This window comes from Sturnira hondurensis, unplaced genomic scaffold (genome assembly GCF_014824575.4).
Source record: "Sturnira hondurensis isolate 20B ecotype Veracruz unplaced genomic scaffold, ASM1482457v3 Scaffold0004152, whole genome shotgun sequence".
Classification (NCBI taxonomy): Eukaryota; Metazoa; Chordata; class Mammalia; order Chiroptera; family Phyllostomidae; genus Sturnira; species Sturnira hondurensis.
The window spans coordinates 6,879,366-6,906,315 of NW_028076783.1; the positions used below are offsets into that span (position 1 = coordinate 6,879,366).

The 26,950-nt window shown below is 51.2% G+C and overlaps 1 protein-coding gene across 2 annotated transcripts in view; it reads right to left on the reverse strand.

Moving 5' to 3' along the window:
- The window catches only part of PPARGC1B (PPARG coactivator 1 beta), a 102,883-nt gene extending 81,254 nt beyond the window's left edge, over nt 1–21,629 (reverse strand). For both annotated transcript variants that reach the window (XM_037044927.1, XM_037044928.1), the window contains exon 1: nt 21,508–21,629. In XM_037044927.1, coding sequence (XP_036900822.1) covers nt 21,508–21,585 — 78 coding nt within the window. In that variant the 5' untranslated portion in view covers nt 21,586–21,629. The remainder of the gene's footprint in view (nt 1–21,507) is intronic.
- Nucleotides 21,630–26,950: the final 5,321 nt, after the last annotated feature.

Sequence of the window (26,950 nt, forward strand, 5' to 3'; positions counted from 1 at the left end):
TTGTTGAATAAATGAACATTCAAAAGAATGTATGTGAATAAGGTGAGAGACTGGAATGGCCCCAGGGGCAGGTTACCCAGACAGAACCCACCCCATAATGGGATACGATGGGATACGAGCCGGCAGAGGGACCTTTATTTAGCCTTACCACACCATGTTCCCTCCTCACATGGCCATCAAGGTCCCCAACACCAGCTGGCACTGACCATGGACAGCACTACATGTGGGATGGGGGTGCAGAGTCATGGTACAAAGGGGAGGGAAGAAGAAAAGGTTCCCATAACCCAGGCTGCTGCTAAGAGAGATTAATCCAGGCCAGAAAGTGCCCCAGCTGCCCTCCTGGACAGTGGTGTTCAAGAGTCCCACACCTCCACATCAGTCCTTGTCATTCCAGTTCTGTGACCAGCCGCTCCCTCCTGCAGGGCCTCCCTTCCTCCTCTGGGCCTAGCCCCGGGGCCAAGCCCTGCAGGTTTCTCAGATCCTGACCTGCCCCAGGCCCAGCTTTTCCAATTTGAGGAACCTCTCTCTTATTAAGCCACCCAATTAGCCCCACTGACCTCGACTCTCTGCAGCTACCTGAGCAGCCAGGCGTTAAATCACAGATCCAAGAGTGGAAATTGACTTTGTGTCTCCTGTGGCATGGATACTGACACCGTTAGATGGGAGGCTGGTGAGGAAGTCCTCTTTCATTAAGACAGCCAGCCAGAGCCACTTGGAACTCGGGAAGACCTGAGTCTGCAACTTACCAAGACCTTGGAGATTTTACTCATTTCAGAGAAACACTGTACCTCAAGTGACAACCTAAAATGCTTTTATTCACTCACCTCACCCAGGCTGACTTGGTGACCCTCAGGCGGGGCGGAGCCTACTCTGATTGCTAACTAGCACATCACCTGCTCTGAAAAGACGCTCCAACACCCCAGGCCTCCCCTCCAATCTGGTTTGCACCAGTCGCAGCAAGCTCAGCCACTCCCAGCCATCGCCTGTGGTGTCTCTGCTGCTCCCAACACCTCGTCCCCAAAAGGCCGCTTCCTTTCTGATTTCTCAGGCATCTCGTGAATGTCACCCCGGAGGGGTTTCCGGACCACCCCTTCTAACTCATGCACGTCCTCATCTTACTGATCCCCTTCTCAGGACTTACCACAGGCTGTAGCCATCTTGTTCATTTTCTGCTTCACTATGCTGGCTGGCCACTGGCAGGACACGGTTGAGCTCATGGCCGTGTCCCCATGTCCACCCTCAGTGGTGGCACACAGGAAATGTACATTACACAGGGGTTGGATGAGAGGGAAACACCCCTTGGCCTAACAATGAATGAGCCAGGGAGACCAGGCCCGGCCTGGCCCAGACCAGGCACTGGACCACAGGGAGTCTTGAAGCTCTGATCCCCTCTACTCCCAGGTCAGTAGGGGAGGCCCCCACTTCTGTGGGAGGTCAAGGAAGGCAGGCTGAGTTACCTCCCCAGAGGTCACAGGAAGTGATCTGTTGAGTCTCTAGGGCAGGAAAAATCCCCAAGTTCCCTCAGAGCACGTGTCCTGGAGTTTCCGGGCAGGTGCCACGCAGCATCTGCATCTGAACCTCACACTGGCCAGACGACTACACCGCCATTGCTAAGACCAAGGACAACAATAAACATAAAACAACAGTAAACTGGGATGTTCACTCCCTGCGGCGGGGGCCCCTGCTTCTTTTCTGCTAAGTCCCCAATATCTGGACCAGTGCCGGCACATAATAGGCACTTCCATAATGACCTTCTTAAGAACTTACTCTTTTATCAAGTGCCTCCTGTGCGGTAAGTACTCCATATACAAGGTCCACCGGTTCTTCCAACCAGCCTGTGCGGCCAAGACTCCTACCGTTGCCTCAGAGCAGTGAAGTAAGATGCCCGACCATCAGGGGATGGCAGGGAGAGGCCTTGAACCCAGGGCTCCAACCCCACGGTACCTGGCTCCCCGACCACGAGCAGCATCTTCCTGCAAAGCCCAGCAGGAATAATGACACTGTCAACCAAGCCTTGTCATGTGCCAAACGGGAAACCACTGTGGTCACAGTCACCATCTCAACAGCCCTCTACATTCCAGAGAAGGCAACTGCGGGCCAAAAGGCGAAGGCCCTGGTGCAGAGTCTGCAGCTAACAGCTGGCAGAACAGGAGTGTTTCAGTGCTGAGACTCTGGGCTGCCTAGGGCTCAGCCACAGAGCCTTCCCATGGCACAGAGAAGATGTCATGGAGGTTGGGATAATTTGCCATAAAAATCAGGATACTCTCAAAACACCTGCACACTGCCCATGGCTCCGACCACTCCGGCAAGACAGGTGGGGAGCCCTTTCCCTGTCAGGCTGGCGTCCGGCACAGGACTCTGGCAGGTCCAGTCTCTCCCAGCCTTGCTCTGCCCACCTGTGTAACCAGGTGACTGGGCTTTAAAGTTTTAGGAATCTAAAATCTCATCACTTCTCTAAAACTAAGTAGATATTAGTGTGAGCTGATGTTTTTACAGCTTTCTGCACTTTATAAAACACTCTTCCATTGATTATCTCAACCACCCAACAACCTTGCTGTTGAACTGACATCCTCACCTTTTCCTGAGCAGGAGACAGCGAGTGCCACAAGACCAAGTTTAGGGGAGTCAGTCAAGGTCACACAGTGGGCAGGTGGCAGGCCCAGGGTTTAGGCCCCTGCCCAAATCCCAGTGGGCTTTCTCCTCCAACCTGGAGGCCAGAGGAAGGGTGCACCCCAGCCCATCCCAGGATCTGGTGTGGGAATGTGGGGGAAAACAAGCCCACCCGTAGGGTAAATGAGAAAAGAATCAACAACACAATGGGAGGTTCTTCGGAAAGGGAATAAAATTCTAGAGAGATGCCAGCTTGATAAAGACCAAAAAAGTTTAACATCATGCTGTGTTCGTGAACAAGCATATCTTATTCATTTCTGTGGGAATGTAAAACTGTTGGGATTTCACGTGGCAATATTCATGGAACTTTGAATGTGCACACCATTTAACTGGGCAGCTCCTCTCTGCGGCATTTGCCTGCACACCCACTCACACGCATGCACGGTGACTCTCGGAGATGCCCACTGCAAACCAGCAGCAGCACGGAGTGAGGAGGAACCCAACCCCCCAACAGGGGCCGGGCTAAAAAGACCAGTCAAGTTGAAGAATGAAGTAGCTCTTTCTTTGCATACTGGTATGAAACGATTTTTAAAAGATATTATTAAGTAGAAAAAAGCAATATGCACTGCAACGTTTTTAGTTTACTACCATTTGTGTAAAAATGGAGGCAGGGAGTATGAGCATATGGGTGTCCCTGTCTGTGAGGCTGGTCTCCAGGACATGTTGGAAATTGGTAGCAGGGTTGCTCTGGGGAGAGGACACAAGAAGGGGAGACAGGGCTTCCACGGGTAACTTTTACAATTTCTTCAGGCAGGATCACGTATTGCATGTTCACAATGAATACAAAAGCAAATCTATTGTCTCTTGGCCACAATGCAGTCTGTTGAAACCAGCATGAAAATGAGCTTGGTAGGTTGCTAGAGCTTCCTGGGACATGCTCTGCATGACCCTGCCCCCCAAATCTCTTCCCCATGCGTTAGCTCCAATTGCAGCCTGAATCACAAGGTGGATCAGTTAACACTTCAAACAGCTTGGCTGAGTAATCCATTCTAAATCAGGAAGCCTGGGTTTGAATGCCTTCTCTACCAGCAAGGGTGTTTATCTTGCTCTGCGCATACTAACAAATGTATATATAGACGGATGTGGTACGCCCGCCCACCCACCCGCCCGTGTGTGGAATGAAAGCCAAACCTCGGGGGGTGATTACATTCTGGGGTCTAATGGTGATCGTTCATGTGAAGTGCTTGGAGGTGATGAGACAGTGTCCAAACCACATACTCTCTGACTTAAAATAACAACAGTGGCTGTTGTGGGTGTGGGCTGGTAAAGTCACAACACCGCCTTCCCCGTTGACTGTCCAATTTGCAAGTGGCTTTGAAATCCATGATTCGTGCATTCTCAGAGCGATGCAGGGATTGTTCCCATTTTATGAAGGAGGAAGAGAGGCTGGAAAATGTCACATGGTGGGCAACAGTTAAACCGCGACTACCGTCTAGGCTCTCTCCTGGTCAAGGTCAGAGGCAGAAATCAGCCCGTAAATGACCACTGGGAAGCAGGAAAAGTGTGCCCAAGAAGGGGGGCTTGCTGGAGGTGGAAGCTACAAGGTTAATTTTTTTTAAAAAGGCACTGGTTTTGACTGGTTATTTCTGGGTGACAGGGTTTTTTTCCCCCTAATCGTATTCCTTCAAATTGCCATAAACCTGCCACTTTTGTAACAAGAAAATACAATTTATATAAAAATAAAAGAAAGCAGATGATTAGATAGTCCATTGAAAGGCATTTAAATGCCCTGGGAGTGGTTGTTTTTCCAGGGGAGGAGATGATCCGATAGGGGGGGTCTCACTTCCCGTGACAAGAATTTTTTTAAAATGTCACTTAGGTTTTTTATTAAAAATATTTTAGTACTAACTTTAAAGTATATATTTGTTGAAACAAGCAAAATATAAAATTAAAAAACTGAATTTAAGACAGTTATTTCTCCAAAACATCTTGGGATTCACGGTGAACTATGGAGCAATGAAAGAAATGTCTGAGTTTATAGCAATCGAGAATTTTTTGTTTTAAATTCTATAATTTTTAGCTCCCCAGATTCCCTGACAAAACTGCTCTCAGGTTAACTTGTGCTGTAAGGCTTCGAGCCGAGCTTCCCCTGGATGCAGGCGGCTCCTGCGCACTTGGCCCTGCCCATCAGTCAGTCCCGCTGTCATCTAATCCACCTGGCTGCAAAATGCAGCAGCTGGTGAGGACTGAGGGAGTTAGGTAGCTCTGGTGTTGAATTGCCTACTGGCCACATGGTATGGTAAGTATGGTCGCTGTTTTTCCACTTGCTGTGAGCTTTCTTTAAATAATTGCAGACCTCGTGGTTGAGCAGGCAGCAAGCCGCGCTGCTGGGGGCTGGGGGCCGGGGCCCAAGAACGGCCATGCAGAGCCTCAAAGAGCACCCAAAGCCAAGACTGCGATCTCCAGGGCATCTGAGAATTCAGACACCTTGCCTCCCCTGTTAAAACAGGTTTTAGTTAAAACAGAGAGCTAAAAGGCAGCTTTCCAGATTACAAAAAATGGTCCAAGATGGATAAAACAGTACTATGGAAAAAAGGAAGAAATCAATTTAAAAAGAATCTATCCATAGACGATTTTGAATAACTGGCGCCTTTAAAAAAAATTTCACCTGAAGTTCCTGATTTTCACCCAATCTTTCCACCCCCATGAGTGATTTATCCAAATGTTCCATGATTCACTGGAAAGGTTAGAAATCGGGGATTCTCTTGCCTGCAGTTCCTCCTCCGCCTTCTCCTCCTTCCAAACCCACTCATTTAAGGCACATGTTCCTATGACAAATTTCTTCCAACTTGCAGTTCAGAGAGAAGTCAGCACCTGCCACCAGGAAAGGCCACAACCTGGGGGGTTCAGAACCTGCAACTGGCTTTGCATGCCCGATGTAGGGAGATCACGTTGCCCACCTGAGATGTTACAGTTCCCTAGTTCCTATGGTCTTCAGTAACTCACTTTCTGCCTCTCTACCCAGGACATGGTGAATCTGCCCCAAGCAGAATTTACAGAAGCAAGACAGCCCCTACAATAGAGAAATGAGTCCCTGCGTGGGAGAGATCAGGGAAACTCAAGCCCAGAGAGGGGGCCAGATTTTTCCAAGGTCACACAGCAAGGAGGGACAGGCAGGACCTAAACCCAGGGACCCAGATACAATATCTTCACCGTCTCCAGTGTAGCTACAAAATTCTTTCAACAAGATTTTCTCTTCTCAACTCTAATTTCAAGAGGAATCAATGGAAGTCACAGTTCTCTGGGGGAGTTGCAACTGTTGCAAAACCACACAATAGAAGGATGTTGCAATTCCAAAAAAGACAGGATCATTTCTCCAAGGAGATAAGCCTGGGAACTCAGTCTAAACGAGGCACAGACACGAATGGCTCAAAACCCAGTCAAAACCCACCCAGTCAAAACCCACCCCTTCTCAAGCCAGCGGACTTGGCGAGCCACAGGTCCCCCACTCCTGTTGAGTTCCTGCGACAGTGACTTTACTAGACAAGATACTTCAACATCCCTGGGCCAGTTTCTTCATCTGAAAAATGGAGATGAAAATCCTCAGGAGGATGTTAACTGTAGATGTGAAAATGCTTTGTGGATTTCACAGTCACACGCTAAAGGGAGAACAGCAGTGGTAACAGGAATAACAGTAATTATCATTATGGCAATAATTATCATGATTAAGTTTATTGAGGGCTTACTCGGGAGCCGTTAACCTCCTATACTGGTGGTTGTGTGGGCCTGGCCCTACCATGATGGAGACTAATGCTTTATTGGGCCAAGGACTTCAGTACAACTGCAGGTGACAAGCTGTGCTCAGCCTTGCACCTCCACTCCACACCTAGGCCCTGGGGACAAGCAGCCCAGATGACAGGGTGAGACTGCTCATCCCATCCTGCCTAAGGCCCAGGGAAAACCTAGTCACTGTCAAAGTTTCCCTCCTCAAGACCTCCTCATAACCCGCCACAGTGTCCTGCAGCTAGATTCTCGGGCTGGAAATCCTGGTCCTTCAGCTTGCGATTCTTCCAGGCTTAGCTCATCTGTTCGTTCTTCGCCCTCACAGGAGGCCTCCAGCTCACGTCTCCCCAAGTCACTTACTGCTCAATCACCAGCCACAAGATGTGCTGGGCCTCGTGACAGCCTGCGTAGGATGCCCTTCCCCATTGTGTCTGCAGCTCCTGCTTGTCCCTCAGTCCTTTCTGCTCCACTCCCTTGGGACTGGCCACCCTCCGCAACCACCAGAGATCAGTTCTTCCCAGGACAGGGAACAGGCCTCATTGAAACCTGCAAGCCTAGTATCCCGCCCAGAGGGAGTGACTGCGCTAGGGTAGAAAAAGGAAGAAGCATCAAATGATAAGCCACAGTCTGTCCCTTATGGGGTCTACCTCCACCAATCTGTCATCAAACCATCTGGTCACTGATTGTCATTATTATCGCTAATAATGCCCAGACGCTGCACAAGGCTCTTCAGACAATGTATCTTCTGGACATTTCAACCACCCAATGAAATATACATTATCATCCCATTTCACAGGAAGGGAGACGGAGGCCCAGGCAAATTCAGATACAGGCTCTAATTCATTCAGCTGCTGAACAACAGACCCTCACTCAGAGGTCTGATCCTCGTCCCCGTTCAAGTCTGCCTCCCATGGACCCTCCAGACCCAGACCCGGGGCCACGCCCATCACCCAGAACTGGCTGAAGCTGCTCCTTCTCTGGTAGTCCCGCCCCTGGATCACTGAGAATCCATGGTGCAGTGATCTGAGCAAAGGAGGCCCTTCTTCTCACCCTGGAGTGGATTCTAAATCCCTCTCCCTCTCATGCTTCTCACTGCATCCCTGAGCCCAGCCCGCTTTCCCCACTAATTAACCCACTAATCTGGGCCTACTTTGGCTCGAGGGAAAAGAGCCTCTCTTTCCCTTGTTAGGTTCGCCTGCTCTGGTGCCCAGTCTTCAGACCACCCCCAGCTACAGACCACTCCCACCTGCACCCACAGAGGTGGGAGACTGCCACATTCCTGCTGGGCACTGGGCCACAAAGTGCAAGCCAGGCAGCCACTCCCTTGGCCACTAGGACAAAGAGCAAGTTCTGGAGAAGGCTGGGAGGCCCAAGGGCGCTGCTGAGCAGGCACCCGTTCCTGTGTGCACAGGAGGGGAGGAGCTGTTGCCCAACCCGAAGGAGAAACTGGTGTGAGGTCAACAGGGCACTGGGGCACAGGACTCCTTTGGGGCCAGGCCCTAAAATCGGCTGGGCCCCACCACTTACCCTCTGAGCCTCAGGACCCTAATCTGAACAATGGGGCTAATTGTCTTTATACTCTGGAATTGTTGGAAGAGTTAAATGAGCTCAGCTCAGTAACCAGTACAGATTAAGGGCTCAGCCCAATTTTACAAATTCTTTTATGCATTCAAGAAACATCCAGTGAACGCCAACCACGTACCAGGCCCGAGGCTAGGCCCCGGAGCTACCCTGGGAACCAGATAGGCAGGTCCAGTCCTTATGGAACTTCCATTCCCACAGGGGCAACAGGCAACCAATGAGGAACTAATTAATAAACAAAGTGTCCAGGAGTGGGATATGCCCTCAAGAAAAAGAACAGATACTAGAATAGAAAATGGACAGAGCAGGAGGGTCAGGAAGGCTTCTCTCAGCGGGTCTGGAGGGAGGTGAGGGAGTGCCAAGCCTGGGGGCACCAGAAAGAGCATTCCCAGAAGAGGGAACAGCAAGCCCGCTAGCTCTTGGAGACTACTTCTGCTGCCGCTTGAGCATGCCCTGCCCACTCAGCAGAAGCAGGACCTAGCTGGGTGGACAGTGAACTAGGCATCAGAAGAAGTGGGTTCTAGTCCCCTTCTTCCCCTAAACTTCCTTACAGCCTGAGACCATGACCCGCACCCTCTGAGTTCTAAGGGGCCTGATAAGTAAAATGACCACTGGTCTGAGTGTCCACAGATGGCTTGCATTCCCTCGGGCCCCTCCTTCCCTCTTCTTCCAGCCCACCCATCTCTGAGGTCACTGCGATTTCCGCACCTCCTGAGTTGTCCCACAGGCAGAAATGTGGCTGAGGATCAAAGAGGTAAGATATGGGGATAAAGACAAATATTTGAAAACTGATTCACTGCAGGATCCTATCAAATCACTCCCTGGGCCTCCACGTCCCCATCTGTAAAATGGAAACACTCCGCTCCTCCTGCCCACCATGTGGGATTGAGGTGAAGATCAAATGGATGGAAGCCACCCTGATTGTTACACAGACATTATAAAGAGGCCCCTATCTGCTGCTTGGTCATGTGTATCCTAAGTGCTACCCTATAGCCTGGAAAAAGGCAGAAAGGACAGAGGGTGGAGGGGACCAAAAAGTTCAAGCAGACACTCTCCAAAGAGTATCTGACTGTTTAGGACCCAAGGCGGGTGCCGCGAGAGGGAGCTTTCGAAAAACAAAGGAGCTTAGGAGTCTGCTCGCAAAGATTCTCAATCAGTAAGTCTGAGAGGGCCCTAGACTGTGATTATTATTTTTTCTAACTACACAGTTGATCCCGATGTTCACCCTCGGTCGACAACCACTGATTCCTTTAACCAATGTAGGGAAGGTAGCAGCATCTTCATTGTTCCCATTTCGGAGCTGCCCGCCTAGAGCACAGAGTGGCTGTCTCACCCCTTGGGTCACACAGCTCGTAAGTCATGAACCAGACAGTCTGTGCTTGTCGGTCACTCAGCAGCATGGTTTCTTGAGGCCAGTCAGCGTGTGCCACATACCTTTTCTACCACCACCCCGTACAGCCTAGGAAATACAAAAGACAACATCTCAGCATGTCATATTAGGAGACAGCACTCACTTGCAAAGAAACTTGTGCAGCTAGACTAACTCCTTAATCAGCTGCCACTCTCAAGAAATAACATGCGCTTGCAACAGCTAAGTTTATAGCTGACTTTGAAACATTTCCTGCTTTTAATAGACCTCCTATTTTAGATGGTAATACCCATATGTATCCCACTCTTCCTTGCTTCCCTGAACAGAGAACACTGAACAAAATAGGACCCTTTCCTTGGGGATGACATGCTGTTGATGATCCATTAGCTTTGTGCTTTTATACAGTAATGTCCTCAAGAACAAGGCGTCTCCCTGCCCCTTTACTTAAAGGCCCCAGTGGCCTTCAGTGCTGCAGTCCACACATTTCTGACCCCAGTGGAACCGCACCCCTGACCTGTGCCTGCACAGACACACACTAACAGAACTAACCTGCTGATTCGAATGACACACAGGCCAGGACGAGACTGTCAGGCTTATAAAAATGATGCATAAATTAAGAACTAATTGGTCCTAAACAGAAAGGGTGAGGGATGATCAGATCCCAGAGGGACTAAGTCTTGGAGGGACCCTGAGCAAGGAAAGCTCTATAAGGCACGAAGTTAATCCTCTTGGGCTTAAGGGTGTGGTCACTGGTCCCCAAGTACTCCTTTGCCCCCTGCTCTTTACCTTCCTGGAGTTTCCATTTCTTCCTCCAAAGTGGACACCAGCCTGTCCCATCCCTCTGGAACAAGCCACTGAGCAATGGACATGCACCCAGTGACAGATCATGGTTTCCATCTCCCCGGAAGGTGTAGGGACATTTGACCAGTCACCTCCCTACAGATACTGAGTCTCTGAAAGCCCTGGGCTCCTCCCCAGCTGGGCCCCAGCAATGCCCTGGAATGGACTGGACTCCTAACAGTGGCTTAACATTCCACGAAGGCCTGCCCGCTGGAAGTGTGTTCTGACAGAGGGCCCTGGAGACTCCAGAAGGTGTTTGCCTCTCATTCCTTTGTGTGTGAGGGTGATCCTGGAAAGAAGGCAGTGGGCTCCTTGTGGGGACCGGAACAATCCCCTGCACTCCTCTCGCCCCACCTCCTAACACAGCTTCAAGCACAGAGACGGAGCCTCTGGAGCCAGGCAGATGGTGGGCGAATTTTCCAAAGGACCAACCAGCATTTGTTCATTCGTCCAACATTCATCTATTACTCAACAAATATTTATTTGGGCGGCGGGTTGGGGGTGACTCCAGTGTGCCCAGAACTGTGGACGCCCTGGGGCGTTTGAGGGTGGACCATCCTGATGAGGTCCCTCTCCTGAGGGAACTCCAGTCCTGGCTGGGTAGAGAAGAGTAAATAATAAACGCACATCAACAAACTCTATCATGGGCTGAGACCAGAGTTTTACATTTAACAAGGCTCCAGGGAGGCCAAGGATGGGGAGGAAGCAGGCACACAGTGGATCCTGAAGAAATGGGTATTCCCGCCCCACAGAACCCCCTCCCCACCCCCAGGACCAAATCCTCCTCTGCAGGTTTATCTCAGCTGAAGGGGTGCCACTCTGAGCCCCCTGCACTATGCCTTCTCTCCCACATCCCACTCACTTCCCCTGAGCACCCCCTCCCCACTGAGACTATGTGCAGATGCCTCCTCCCTGCCTCCCATCACCCCCATTCCAGTCCTTCCTAAGTATTCAGCCAGATTAGCCACACTGCAGTGGTTTAGACCATGTGCTCTGCAGCCCGGCAGACCAAGGTTCAAATCCCAGCCTTTTTACTTACTATCTGCCTGGGTGACTTGAGGCAAATCCCTGAACTCAGTTTTCTTGTTCATGATTGTACCAACCTCACAGGTAGTCAAAGATTAAATAAGATAATGCACCTGAACATCCCAGCTTAGGACCTGGCACATACCAAGTAGTCACTAAGGGTTAGCTATGTTCTACGGTTACTGTTATAATAAACAACAATACTGTCGGAAACTTTCGCTGACTCCTCACCAGGATGTTCACAGCTCTCCCCTTTAGCTATTTTTCTCTCTTTTCTTATGGTGGGCTGGAGGGCAGACACAAACTCAGCAGAATGACAAAATGCGGAGTACAGAGGGCACACAAAGAATCTGTAACAAACTGGGATCACAGAGCAAAAGGGCGACACTGTGGAGAGGGGGGATTCGGGGAGGTGGCACTCCAGCTGTCCTGGAAGGATGCGTTTGGAGATGGAGGACGCGCAGAAGTCTCCTGGTAGGGTCCTTCCTTGTTGCCTGGTTTAGGGAAGGAACTGCAGAGCAGCACCAGCCCCACAAGCTCTGGAGCTGGCCTCAGTCTCCTCAACTGTAAAATGGGGACAACAGCGGGGACTACTTCATGGGCTTCCTCCGAGATTAAATGTGATTCCATAGGTGACTAATTTAGCACAGGGCCTGGAAGGGTAATTGCTTGAAAAAGGTTAGCTGTTGTTACCTGTTCTCATCATCAGGATTGTTAAAGGATACAGTTGAAGATGAGGCCAAGCTGGGTACACCTACCCCAGGGTCCGTACCAGAAATTCTACATTGTTTGGCTCTTGTAGCAGTGGGTACAGTGTTGCACAGTCACACGCTATTTGATGAATACATGATGAATAGGCATTTGAGGCCTTGAATGCCATACCCAGGAGTCTGCTCTGCAGGTCGTGCAAGGTGGGCCTGCAGAAGTTTTGACCATCTCAGACCAGGGGTTGCTGTGGCCCGAGACTGCTAGCAGCATGAAGGCCAGGTCATCCTTATTGCTGAGGAGCCAGGGCAGGGCCCTCCCCAGTGTCCTGGGTACCACACTTCCCTACAAGGAGCCTAAGAAATAAAGGCTCAAGCAGCCACGTTGCCAAGGCTGTTTGCCATGGCAACATCAGGGAGCCACTCGTGGGCTGGCTGCTGCAACTGCTCAGGGCTCGGTTTCTACCGTCTCCTCGCTCTCCCTCTGCTACATGACTAGGTTCTGCCAGACAAGCACAAGGAAAAAACAGGGCTGCAGAGCTGCTGGGGAGCATCCATCTCAGCCAAGCAGGGCTTGCCCGGCTGAGTTCCCAGACAGTGGGTCCCAGACAGCTGAGTCCCTGACACAGAGAGCCAGCCCTGGCCAAGCAGACAGGAGACGGGGGTCCTGTCCTGCCTCAGCTGAGTGATCTGAAGGCATCTGCTGGTCTGCTCCCAGTCTGTTTCCTCACTTCAAGGCAAGGGCACTAAGCAAACGGCCTCAAAGCACTGTGAACTCCCTGAAAGCTTCAGATTTACATTAGTGTATTTATATCATTGTCATGGTCATCTCCATAGTGGCTACCACTTACCAAACACTTACGGAATGTCCTGCAATGCTGCAGACATTATTTATCCTCCGCAGTCATCCAAACAACATTCTAATACCTCCAATTTTCAAGAGGCAACTGGGGTCAGAGAAGACTCTTGCTCAAGGTCACACAGCTAGTAAGTGGTAGACCCCCCAATCGGAACCAGTGTCAGGCGACCTCCAAAGCCCAGCGCTCTGAACCACGGTCTGACATTTCCTCTCCTTTCCTGAAGTGGCGTCTCACTGGACTTGGTTTCCCGGAAGTCAGTACTGTAACACTTGCTAAGCTGAATGGGTTCCTCTTCAGTTCCCCTCAAGGTTTTGGGAGAAGAACGTAATGCTCTGAAAGAATCACAAGGCCAGGGCAGGATCAAGGGCCTAGAGTTTCAGTCTGCATTACATTTGACTATTTTTAACACTAACGGTGGCTCCTCTCTACTGAGCATTTGTAAGCACCTCACCAGCACCCATTAGTCTTTGCTAAAACCCTTTGGAGTATGTGCCACCATCAGTCCCATTACCTAGATGAAAAACTGAGGCCAAAAGAAATCGTGTACCAAGGCCACAGAGGTCAATCCTGGGATGCAAAGCCCTCAGCTACCTAAGTGAATAATTAGAGGAAATGTTCATTTTCTTACCTAAAAGACTGAGCAGTGATTACAGCCTTTGGAGACAATTCATCAATGGTTTTCCCCTCCCACTTGTAAAAGTCACTCTGGTATCCTACTCTAGACTGGCAATAACTCAGTTTCCACCCTAAGCAAAGGGTGGGGTGGGAGCCCAGGAGTCCTGAAGACCCTGTGCCTGGCCCAGTAGTGTGACCTCAGGCCCCTCCTCTCCGCTCTGTGAACCCAGGCTGCTGACCCTGCAGCCCCACCTCCCTCATTGGGTGGCCCTGAGCACCTGAAAAGAAAACCTAAGGTCAAATGCAAGGGGAGTGGTGAGGCCTTTGGGGTTTAGGAACAGTGAGAGCAGAAAGAAAATGCGGTTAGTGCAGGGCTGGTGGGTAGATTGCACTCCAGGGTCCCATGGCCACCGCAAAGCCCAGGTGCCCTGGGCAACAGTGTCTGTCCAAAGACTACCCAGCCTGTTGCTCCCCAGAACCAAGACACCGCCCCAACACACACACACACACACACACACACACACACATATCCTGATACTGGGAAAGAACTGGCTGAGGAGTCAGGGACCTGGGCCTCCTCCAGCTGGGTGGCCCCTCCTTCTGTGCCTCCGTGCTCCTTCTTCGGAAAAAGGCCAGGGTAGATCTGAGGCTGTCTAAGGGCCCACCAAAGCCTGGCCAGAGGGGCAGCTGCTCAGGATCTAAGGTTCAAATCCCAGCGTCGACGCTCACTACTTCAAGACCCCACATGACTTACCCTCTGTGCCTCAATCTCATCACTTGCAAAATGGGGAAAAGAGGACCAACCTTGCAGTTACTGAGAAACCCATGCAATAGTACTCAAAGTTTCTTTGTAGGTACACACTGCAAAGGTCATGGAGAACACGCTGTGGTGCGTGGGCAGGTGGACCAGTGTGGCCACGGATCCAAAACACCTGAAGCCGGAAGACAGGCCACGGGGCTGCACTACACCATGCCCGCCCCTGGCTCCTTCTGTACAAGTTTGACATTTTCCATGGTAAAACGTTTAAAATGCAAAGTTCTTTTCAGAGAGCCCGTTTCCTAGTCATACAAAACATGACTCAAAAACTCGTCTGCTTCATGGGCGACCACAATGCTAGTCTAGGATGAAAACGTTATTTCTTGCCCTCCCAGAGCTGTCAACAGAGTTGTCGGGATGAAGGGACACGGGCGCCCCAGCACAGTAAGTGGCACCCTACGCGCCAGTGGTGGAGGCCGAAGGACAATTGGTTTAACAATTAAAATGCCTTCCAGAGAGGCCAGGTGTGAGCTGGGGCTTCACGTGCCGGCAGACTACAAGTACGGCACCGCAGGTGGAGTGGAGACACGGGGAGGAAACTCCAGGTCATTCCACCAGCACTGATCTGTCTGTCCCTTCTCAGGGGCACTTGGACTGAAGATTCAAAATGTGTCTGCCCTGAAGAGGCTCAAGGCCTGGCATCTTTGTTCACTCAGTGAGGACTTAGAATGACAGCTGTGTTTCAGGCATTTGGCTCACTCACTGTGAGGAAAAAATGCTGAATGAAACAAACTAACAACAAGAAAAAAATCACTGTCCTTGAGGAGCTTAATCTGGAGTGATTGCCTGAATAAGCCTTAACACGGCCTATATCAGATGAGTTGTATCTATCATTTGGTGCTCATCCAGTTTGCCATTTGATTTTCATCGCCTCCCTGCAACAACTTTATAAGGGAATTAATATTTATCTTTATCTTTACAGATGAGGAAAGGGAAACTCAGAGAGGTGTGTGACCCACCAAAGGTGTAGAGCCAGCAGCCCGTAGAGCCAGGACTCAAACTCAGGCAGGCGCCTTTAGAGTGAGCTCATACTGTCCACACGGGATGCAGCTGCGCCTGGGGTGCAAGGGAAGGCCTCGCCAAAGCAGTGGTTGGGGGCTGGGTCTTGCGGGATGAGGGGAATGGTGGAAATGGGGACAGAAGACGCAAAACAGCGTCAGCTTGAGCTTCCAGGAAGAATACTCACAATCCTGAGTAGACCAGGGTCCTGAAAGGAAAGCAGACAACTGAGGACAAAGCTGGGGCCTGACCCTCCAAGTGCAAGTACCTGAAGGCCCTTAATCATCAGGTTTAATTTAAAAGTTTTCATTTCATTTCATTTCAAAAGCACTGGGGAGCCATGGCTGATGTGTGAGCAAGGGAGTGACATCAGACATGTACTCTTAAGAGGATTTATCTGCCATCAGGGCCAAGGATAAGTGAAAGAGGACAAAGTCTAGTGTGGCCAAGATCTGTTTGGTAGCAACTGCAGGAACCTAGTTATGAGTGTGCAAGGACCCAGACTAGAAGGGGGGAGAGGAATGGGAAGGCTAATCTAGTCCCATGGATTTTCCATCAGCTGAGTGTCCACAGGATGGATGTGAGGCGCTGGACTACCCTGGAAGAGGAGAGATAGTAAAACAACTCCGCTCATTCTCATGCAAATGGTTTTATCTGGGTTCCCTTCACACTCACACAACAAGAATTATGCTTCTTGTTTGTACATAAAAAGACTAAATGGATGGGAGTTAGCTCTCTACTTGATCTTGCCCTTCTAAAGTGCTTCAAAGAGGGAAGAACGCCAAGTTTTCTGAGTAGCAAGCAGATGCTCATTTTACTTTTTAAAAGATTTTATTTATTTATTTTTAGAGATGGGGAAAGGAGTGCGAATGAGAGGGAGAGAAACACTGATGTGCAAGATGAATATTGATTGGTTGCCTCTCATACACACCCCGACTGGGGACCGAACCCTCAATCCAGGCACGTGCCCTGAACCAGGAATCAAACCAGCGACCTTTCTGGGTGATGCCCAACCAACTGAGCCACACTGGTCAGGGCCAGAGATTCATTTTAAGTACATTATATTAATTAATGCCCAACCCTAAGAATTCGGGCCTTATTAGCACCATTTCACTGGCTGAGAAACTGAGACCCAGGGAGCATTTGCTCCAGGTGCCGGAGGCACAAAGACAGAGATGGAAAGCTGTCCCTGTCTCCATGGACCTTGGAGTCAAGTAGTCGGAAACCTTGCCCACTGATTGTAGTGTAGGTGGATGGTCTTCATCTGGTCAGTGAGTCCTCCGAAATTATAATCCTCACCTATTAGTGGGAACAGTGCCTGCCCTTTGTAGAAGCTTCATGAGACGGCAACATATAATGCACACAGAAGTTCAGCAGAGTGCATGGCCTCTAGAGGATGCTCAACAAACATTGATGATGAAGATGATGATGATGATGAAGGAGGTGACAGCTGTTACCTGCAATGCTCGTGTTATTTCAGTATATGTGCTGCCGAAGCAAGCACAGCTCGTGCTAATGGCCTCACTTCCAAGCCCAAGCCCCTATCTGCAAAGCTGCTTCTGAGTCAAAAGCCATATCCTATTATTCCAGAGAGAAGGAAAAGGGTGACTCACGTCCTTACAATGGGGGAGCTTCTGGCTGGCTTGCATCAGCTGGGGACAGGATGCCCCAAGGCGAGGGGAAATATGAACCCCGGGGCCCCACTGCCTTTCCTGGGTTTCAGGGGCATCCAGATCATTAGCACCAGCGAGGGAGCCCCAGTGAAAGAGGAGCCCAGGCCTCTGAGGAAGCAAGCATGTCCCCTTCTGGGCTTAGGTGAAGAAGTTGTTCTCCCTGGTCTCACACAGGTGCACAAAGGCACCCAGCAAAGGCTGCACTGCAACTTACTCCTACAGATGGCTAGAACTTTGACTTGGAAAAGAAATTGGTCCAGCTTCCAGGGCTGTGGAGGCAGCGATGTTCCAGACCAAGTGAACACTAGGACTTCAGCTCATCTTCCCACTTCTCCAGGTGGTGGGGGCCCCTTCTGGGAGCTCCAACCAGTTTTAGAGCAATGAGGGGAAAGGACACCAATTAAAAAAGGGGCCATGTTTTTACAAGCACAGCATTTGACAGAACAGAACTATAAATCATATGGGGGAAAGGTTCAGCATCACAGTAATAAAAAATGCACATTAAAACAATAAGGGTGACAGAGAATTTATTGATGAGCAGACTAATAAAAATGAAAAACAATGAAAATTCCCAGTTATCTGGGAATGGGGTACCAAGTTTTCCCACACAGTGCTGGTAAGTGTGTAAATTAGCACAATCTTTCTAGAGAGCAATCCAGAAATGTGTTTACCAAATGTATGCATAGTTCCTTTGACAGGGTAATCTCACTTCTAGGAATTTAAATAAAGGAAATAAGACATATGCAAATATATTAATTTCAGCACATCTCCCAATAGCAAAAAAATAAAAACAGCTTAAATGGCTAACAATAAAGGACTGATTAAATACATTTTGTTTCAACCCTCAATGAGATACTATATACTATATAACCGTGAGGCGGGATATTTATTAACAAGGAAAAATAGTCACAGTATATTGTTGGGAAGAGGGGGGAAAAAAGCAAGTTACAACAGTGTGATTCCAAATTACAATTAGTATATAAAGAATGAGTCCATTTCTCTACAAAGGTATAATCAATAGGAAACTATAGGAACAGAAAAAGTATGGAACCACACATGAAAATGAATAGTGGTTGTTATCTTTGGGTATAAGATTACATGTTTTCAACTGCCTTCTCTATGCTTGCCAGTGTTTTCTAACAATTCTACAGATAAACATTTTCAAATGATAAGGAGTTGGACCAGATGACTTACAGAGTCCCTGCCACTTCTGACATTTTGGCCATCTGTGACCAATGTCCCAGGGGACTTTGAACAGCCCATACTTGGTATGGGCTTATGGCGTGGCCTTTGGAGCCCTAGTGCGTGCCCACAGCTGCAGCTCTCTGCATTCCTCTCTTCCCATACTTGCTGCCCAGCTGTCTCCCCAGCCAGCCTGGGAACCGCCCCCCCCCCCCCCCCCACCCCCGTAATTCATGTGCCTAGCCAAGAGCTGAGTGAAGGAACTCAGCATGGTGACAGGTGCCACGGGGGAACAACGAGATGAAAGGCACAACTCTAGCTCTGGACTCTTACTGGGACACAGGACACAGACACAAAGTGCCTCGTTGTATAACACAAACTAAGAGAACCAGGGAGAGGAAGAGAAAGCAGGGCAAGCCAGGCAGGGAAGGCCTGCTGGAAGAGGCCACGCAGGATGGGTGGACAAGGGCACTGCGCGCAAGGGGCACAGCCTGAGCAAAGGTGAGGCCAACCCAGAGTCCTTTGGAATACATGTCCCAAGCCTTTCCAAGAAACTTTCACAAGCTTCGGTCAGCTGGATCCCTGAACTTTGGCCCGAGCGGGTAAAAAGTCTCTTAAACAGAAGTCTTCCCTCTATCTAACCCTGGATTAGCCACCAAAGACAATTTAAGCCTTTTGGATAAAGACAATAAATTACTTTTTTATTCACTTTCCCCACCCTTTCCAGTGGGAGGAGGGGGTGGTGAGGGAGGGTCTGGGGGGAGAGGAACCGCAGGAACCAGCCCTCTAGGTGCACAGTGTGCTCACTCCCACCAGGCCCTGGACTTCCCACAGCTCGACCAGCCCCATTTAACAGGTGGGGGAAGGGAGGCTCCCAGGGTTAAAATGGCTTGCTCCAGGGTCACCCAGCCAGAGAGTGGGGAAGGCGACTCCACTCAGGCCTTCTGACTCCAAGTCCAGTGCTATTTCGAGGTAACACACAGGACCTGGAGTCAGGAGCCCTGGGTGGCTCTGTCACCCGCTGGCTGCATGGTCCCGCACAGGCCTCTCACCCCTCACGGCCTGTCCCCAACTGTAAAACGAGGGGGCAGGTGATGGCCGGCCCAAGTCCCCTCACCGAAGGGCTCTGTGAGCCTTCTAGGGCAGAGGCAAAGCCCTCCCTATCAGTTACATTTCCCAAGTTGGGCCGGCAAAGATCACCAGAAGAGCCTCAGCCAGTCACGTGGTTACGTAAAAAAAAAAAGCAAACGTCCCAGATTAACTTTCACTGCACTGCTTCTGCTGATACCCGATTTACCCAATTTTCTAGTTTCCTTGGGTGAAATATCCCTCCTGGTAGGCCCTCTGGGCAGCTAATGGGACAAATAATTAACTACGGGTTAGCCAAAGAGCACTGAAGATGGAGTTAGAACCTGGAGTCGGGTCCAAAACGACCAGATCTTGCTCTGGATCCTTGAACAAGTCTCCAGGCCTTCTTCACCCTTGGTGGAGAAGGCTTGCAAACCCTCCCAGCCAAGGGCGAGGGCTGTGGACAGAACTTTCGCAGGGGCAACTCTGTCCGGCCCACACCCAGTACCCCTAGCGCCCCGCCGTCCGCTGGGTTGGGGGGCTGTGGGGACCGTGGTGGTGCTGGGGCTAGGATCTGCAGTCCCCTCAGATCTGGGTTCTGCTCTCCGGGCGTGTGACAGCGCCCCGCGACCGCCGCGGGAACTCCACTGCGGTTTCGTCAGAGGTAAAGGTACGCGCTCGGCGCGCGCGGCGTGTGCACACAATCACACAGACCCGTGCGCGCAGCCCACTTAGCACACACTCCCCTGGCCTTGGGAAGCGCGATCACACTCCAGCAGCCCCTTCAGCCCCTGACCGGAACCCACCCGAGCACGCCCGCCACCGACCACGAGGCCCCCGCGGCTCCCTGACGCAGGGACGTCTGCAGCACATCAGGACTGGCCTTCTCCCGCGCGTGGCGGGCTTCCTTTCCCAGACACCCCGTCGCGCCGCGCCCTCGTAGCCGCCAGCCGGGAGTCGCCACCCGGAGTCCGCCCGGAGCTGAACGTCTCGGCTGCAGCGTCCCCTCCAAGTCGCGTCTCACGGCTCGGAGTCAGCTTGCAAACCTCTCCCCGCCCACCCGGTCCCATGACAGCTGAGGCCGCCCAAAGACAGCAGATTACAACAAGAAGCAAAGTTTCCCTCTCAACCCTCCTACCCCCGCCCCTCCGCCCTCCCCCTCCCTTCCAGTGTTATGCAAAACGAGCCAGTTTGGCACTGGCGCTCCAACTCTAGGTACCAAACCAGCCCTGGCGAGCTGAGCCTGGTCCTACCCGGGGGCCCCTCTCCTCCTAGTCCAGGTGTGAGCCCGCATCCGGGGTCTCATTCTTTGCTCCACCGCATCCCCATTCCCCCGGCTTCGTGCAGCCCGGCGCCAGGAGAAAAAGCTCTAACTACGGCGCCAAACTTTATGCTTTCAACAGGCACGGGGCTGGGGAAACCCAGGGAAGGGTTGGGGGGCACGCACACCTCGTTCAGGCATTTTCCGTGGCTGTTTGTCCCACCAGCCCCCGCCCCCTGCCTGGGTCTCCAAGTCACCAGCTTCTTTGGCGCCCCCCCTCCCAACCTCGGCACACTAGAGCACCCTCTCCTGTCACGCGCGTGTCGCCGGTGGGGCTCCCAGGCGCTGGGGCTCCCAGGCGCTTCTAGATCCCGGGATGCCACCTCACCTTCCCTTCCCCCAGCATCGCTGAGCGCGCACCGGGATCGCGCACCGCAGGGGGACCCAGGCGCCCCCAGACAGTCCTTCCGCCACCATCCTGCCGTGCTCTCACCCCCGGGCGCTCCGCGGGGTAGCGTAACCAGGAAGGTGCTATCCCCGGCCGTAGGTCCACGTGCCCCTCAGACCCCTAAGTGGGAAACTGGCAGGAACTCCACGCTGCGGGCGAAGATGAGGAGCCACGGGGGCCGATGGGGAGTCACGGGAGGCAGGAGACTGGAGGAAAGGGGGACTCTGAGGACAGGGGTAGGCATCTGTGCCGGGGCCACAAGTCCACGTGAAAGTACAGCAGCAAGTGCCGGGAGCCTGAGGGCGCGCCTTCTGCACCTGGAGCTAGCCCGAGGGTCCCCCACACCTTGGCGCGGCTCCACCTCCCCAAGGAAACGCGGTACCCCCACACAGCTCTGCCGGCGGCGGGGCGGGGGGGGGGGTGCGGATTCCAAGAGACCAAGACTAGACCCTCCCCTGCGGCTGTAGCACCCACCACATTCCAGCTTGCACGGGGGCGACCTCAAGCTCCCTGCCCCCTTAACGGAGCGCATCGCGGGGTTCGTGGAAGGGGTCTCTGCAGCTTGGAGCCCCTAATCCCCTCATGCACCCTGCGCTGCATCCCAGCCTCCTCGGCCGCAGTGGCAACCTCAGCACCCCTGGCCCCAGGCCTGCAGCCCCAGCTGGCCGTACCTGCGTGTCGGCGAGATAGTTGAGGAAGAAGGAGGAGAGCTCTTCGTCCAGCAGCGCGCCGCAGTCGTTCCCCGCCATCTTCCAGCCGCGGCTGCAGCGTGCGGCGGAGTCAGCGCCGAGCCGGCGCGAGGGAGGGAGCCAGAGAGCGGGCGACGGAGGCGGGAGGAGGGAGCGAGGGAAGCGGAGGAGGGCGGAGCTCAGGCTCTGGCTGCCGCAGGGCCGCTGGCTGCGGGGGCGGGGCCGCGCAGTGCCTGAGCAAGCAGGGGGTCGCGCCCCCACTTTCTTGGGCCAAGTCTAAAGCTGCGGTGCTCGCCGGCAGCCCCTGACCGGTGGGACGACGCCTGAAGCCGGGTGAAGGTGCCTCAACCTGCAGCCCGATGCCTGCGCAGCAATGCGGGCAGCCCCCAGGTTTTGCCAGAGCGAATCACGTTGCCTCAGCACTGGGCGGGTCCTCCGAGACAACCTGCTTCAGCGCTGATGGGGAAACTGAGGCCTGGGAAGGCAGAGCACCGCGTTTGAAGCCACTTCAGTAGAAGGAAGACAAAGCCTAGATCTGACTGCGCCCGAGGTTGGAGTTTCTCTACCGGGACTGAACTATCCCCCCAGAGGAGGGATAGTTCAAAGGTGGAGAAATCAGGGAATGCTCCTCGGAAGCGGTGGCATTTTTATATTTAACTTGAAAATACGTTGACTCATATTTTGTTAAATTTGGCAATCTCTCTCTCAAGTCTCCTTTCACTCCCCTTAAGTGCTCCAAATAATAAAAACAATAACGTCTCTTACATGGCCCGGAATGCCTTGACGTGGCCAGGCTCGCTCGCGCCAGCTGCCCGAGGCCCACTGGTCTTCTCAGCACTCCTTGGATGAACCGCCTGGCAATGGGCCTCTCCACACCCAGCACCGACTCACCTGGTAACCACATCTTCAGGGAATCCTCCCCCACTGCCCTTCACACTTTCAACCCATTCCCTGTACCCCCCCTCCCACCATCGTAGCTCTCTTAGCTCTGCAGGCCTTCCTTTAAAACACTGGTTCCCAGATGCCATCTTACATATGTTTCAGTGAAAATTTGATCTACCTATCCTTCCTTACTAGACTCCAAGACCCGTGAAAACAGGGCCTGAATCTGCTTTTCCACTTGCCGTGTTAACTAAAAACTAGGATGATTTTGATTCCCACTGCCCCCCGCCCCCCCACACACACCACCACCACCACGTTGTACTCCAACCTTGAACTCTCATAATCAGGACCAGGCCAGGCGGGAGATGAGGGCTCAGCCAGGGTAGAGGAATGAAGGCGGGAAGACTTAGACCTGTTTTATTGGGTTCGTCCTGCTCTCCCCGCACCTGTACTCGCAAGGGCTGCCCCACCCTGTCCCAGCCAGAGGAGGAAATAGGGAGAGTCCCATACACCTGCTCAGACTTGAACACCAGAAGAGCTTCCTTCTTCGTTCTGAGCTTCCCAGAACCTCAGGGTGTAGTTTCACTCTTCTGGCTCTAGGCCCACACACTTTTAAGGAACAGCAAGTCCACATCCACCCTTGGAGCATTAGCTGGGGAGTCAGGAGTCCTGGATGCTGAGCCAACCCTGCCATACCTTGTTCCAGTCTTGGGCAACTCAGAAAGTTAAGCACATAGTCAGACTGTCAAGTTTTGAACCCCCACAAGTCATTTAGTCTCAGGCCTGAGTTTCCTCACCTACGCAAATGGGGATCATAGAATTACTTACTTCATAAGGCGATTGTGGTGATCGAGGAGATAATATAGCTTGGCACAGTGCCTGACCTCATAGGAAGTATGCAAAACTCTGTTTCCTCATCTGTGAAGATGGTGGTAAAACACATATCCCTTGAAGGCACTGGTCAGTGTTGCTTTCCTGCAGCACTTATAGGCTGCTGACTCTCCTGGACTCTAGTAGATCTAGCTTTGAATGCTGGTGCTCACTAACTATGTGTCCTTGGTCACTTACTTAGCCTCTCTGAGCCTCTGTTTCCTCCTTGCAAGAATCTTGGGAGTTTTGCACGAAACAATACGTGTAAAATAAATTGCTTCACCCTGCACCTGGCAGAGAGGAAATGCTCACCCTCACTCTGTCACCATCACCGACAACATCACCATTAGCACGAAGGACTTGCATTCTCTGAAAGCCCTGCTTTTCAGCTGCTGCCCAGAGACAGTAGAGTCAGAGCCCTGCAGGACAGGTTCCAGGGATCTCTCTACCAGATCCAGCCTGGGGCTGTTCCCCTTAGAGCCTGGAGGACGGACGTGGAGGGTTCCCAAGGTCTACCATCTCTGGCAGGGAACTTGCAGAGCTCCTAGACCAGATAGGGCCTCCAAGGGAAGGCCTCAACTCTGCTCACCCAAAGGTGTTTGTCTTTAAAATTCCGGGGCTAATAGAAAAGCCACACATTGCTCAGTTTCAGGAACTTTCTCACTGACCAGTCTTTCCTCAGAGTGGGATTCTGGCTGGCAAGAAACTCAGGTGAGGGGCACTTCCAGCCAAGATGGAGGCGTAGGTGGAAACACTGTACCTCCTCGCACAACCAAGTTTAAAGACAACAAAGTTTTATACCTGGCTGGTGTAGCTCAGTGGATTGAGCGCAGGCCTGTGAACTACACAATCGCGGTTCGATTCCCAGTCAGGGCACATGCCTGGGTTGCAGGCCAGTCCCCCAGCAGGGGACTGACGAGAGACAACCATACATTGATATTTCTCTCCTTCCTTTCCCTTCTAATGATAAATAAATAAAATCTTTTTAAAAAGACAACAAAGTTTTAGTAACAAAAACGCAACTAAAACACAGAAAATTTAACTGTACAGAAGTCCAACAACAATGAACCACTCAGCCAGACCGGTAAGAGGGGCAGAGTCTGCTGCTGGCACAGCGGAGTTGGACAGAAAAAAGCGGCAGGACGCAGCCAAGAGCACAGGCGGGGGTTGGCGGATCCCAGGCCTGGGGTGGCAATGGGCAGACCCAGTGAGGATGAAAGGCGGCTGGCTGACCATGGTCATACATTTGCGAGCAGATAAACCAAGCGAAGGAAAAAGCAGTGAGACAGACCAAGCAGGCTAGGGCCCTAGCACTGGGAAATAAAGCCTAAAAGCACCAATTGGAAAAACTTTCGGGGTCGAGGTGCCAGGAGAAGCTACCAGGCTCACAGAGAATTTGTTGGAGAGACCCACAGGGTCCTAGAAGGTACACAGGCCCACACACCCGGAAGCTGGCACCAGGAGGGCCCAGTTTGCTTGCAGGAAGCAGCAGAGGGGACTAAAATTCGAGAGAGAGCATGGAACAAACACCATTGCCCCTCTCTGACCCCGCCCTCACATACAGCGTCACAACCCAGCAACTGGGTCGCCCTACCCTGGTGATCCCCTAAGGCTCCACCCTTCATACTTAACAGGCGCGAACAGACCAAAACATTATGGCTCAAGCAGAAAAACAGCTCAAAGCCCCAGAGCCAATACTTCTAAGTGACCAAGAGATAGCCAACCTATCAGATGCACAGTTCAAAATACTGGTGATCAGGATGCTCACAGAACTGGTTGATTTTAGTCACAGATTAGAGGAACAAATGAACACTAAACTAAGTGAAATGAAGGGAAATGCACAGGAAACCAATAGTGATGGAAAGGAAACTGGGACTGAAATCAATGGAGTGGACCAGAAGGAAGGAAAAAAATGACAAAACAGAAAAGAATGAAGAAACAAGAATTCAAAAAAAATGAGGAGGGGCTTAGGAACCTCCAGAACATCTTTAAATGTTCCAACATCCAAATTATAGGGGTACCAGAAGGGGGAAAGAAACAGCCACAAGTGGAAAACTTATTTGAATATATAATAAAGGAGAACATTTCCAATCTGGCAAAGGAAATAGACTTCCAGGAAATCCAGGAAGCTCAGAGAGTCCCAGAGAAGGTGGACCCAAGGAGGAACACACCAAGGCACATTATAATTACATTAGCCAAAATTAAAGTGAAGGGGAGAATCCTAGAAGCAGCAAGAGATAAGGAGGCAGTTACCTACAAAGGAGTACCCATCAGACTGTCAGCTGATTTCTCAAAAGAGATCTTCCAGGCAAGAAGGGGCTGGAAAGAAGTACTCCAAGTCATGAAATCCAAAGACCTACAGCCAAGATTGCCCTATCCAGCAAAGCTTTCATTTAGAATGGAAAGGCAGATAAAGTGCTTCTCAGATAAGGTCAAGTTGAAGGAGTTCATCATCACCAAGCCCTTATTATATGAAATGTTAAAGGGACTTATCTAAGAAAAAGAAGATAAAAAATATGAACAGTGAAAGGACAGCAAACTCACAGTTATTAACAACCACACCTAAAACAAAAGCAAACTAAGAGGACAGCTAGATCAGGAGTGGAACCATAGAAATGGAGATCACATAGAGGGTTAGCAACAGGGGAGTGGGAGGAGAAGTGGGGAGAAGGTATAGAGAATAAGTAGGTAGAAAATAGAGAGGGGGGAGGGCAAGAATAGTATGGGAAATACAGAATCTAAAGAATTTGTGACACATGGACATAAACGAAAGGGGGGAATGGTGGGTGAGGGGTGTGCAGGGTGGAAGGGAATGAAGGGGGGAATGGGACAACTGAAATAGCATAATCAATAAAATATATTTAAAAGATAAATAAATAAATAAGAAACTCAGGTGAGAAGGCCCCTCACCTGAGGTATCTAGCTTCCTTCTCAAAAGCATCTTATCCCAGGAATTCCTTCAAAAAGGGTACCCACAGTGTCAGCCTCATCACGCCCTCTAGTCCTTGGAGGAATTTGAAATTCTTCATTGAGATTAGAAGCTCTCAAGAAACCTAAGGTGCTAGGTGATCTTGTGCAATTTGCTGACCTTCAAGTCTGTTTCCCTACCTGTGAAATGAAAGAGCTGGGCTAAGTGACTCTCTGCTGAACCTTCCAGCCCAAATATGATGGGATAGATATCAGGCAAAACTTTGCAGTTTTCCTGTCGTGGGCATGTGTCAGACACCTGAGTTTGCATTATCTCTGGTTGTTTTCATAAATCCTGAGTAATTGGCATTGTGATGTCCATTCTATGATTGAGGAAACTAACACTTCAAAGGGGTTGAACTGTTTACTCCAAGACCAAGCAGCTGGAGACATATTGAGATTTGAACCCAGGTCTGTGCTTGGTCCAAGCCCCAGTCCCTTGAAAGGCATTGAGAAAGAACCCACAGTAGCTAACCACTCCCGGGAACAGTGGCACATTTCTAGTTTTATGACTTTCAAGTGAAGGGCAATAATAATGCCAAGCCTGGGTTTCATGTGACTCAACTCCTATCATCTGTGCCTTTTTATTGGCCTTGCCTCTCCCGAGATTAGTGAAAGTTTGCCCTGCACATACTCTGGGCCAAGCCCAGCCTCCTCCAGGCTCTGCAGAAAGGGCTACAGCAAAATGAACTTATTCAACTTGACT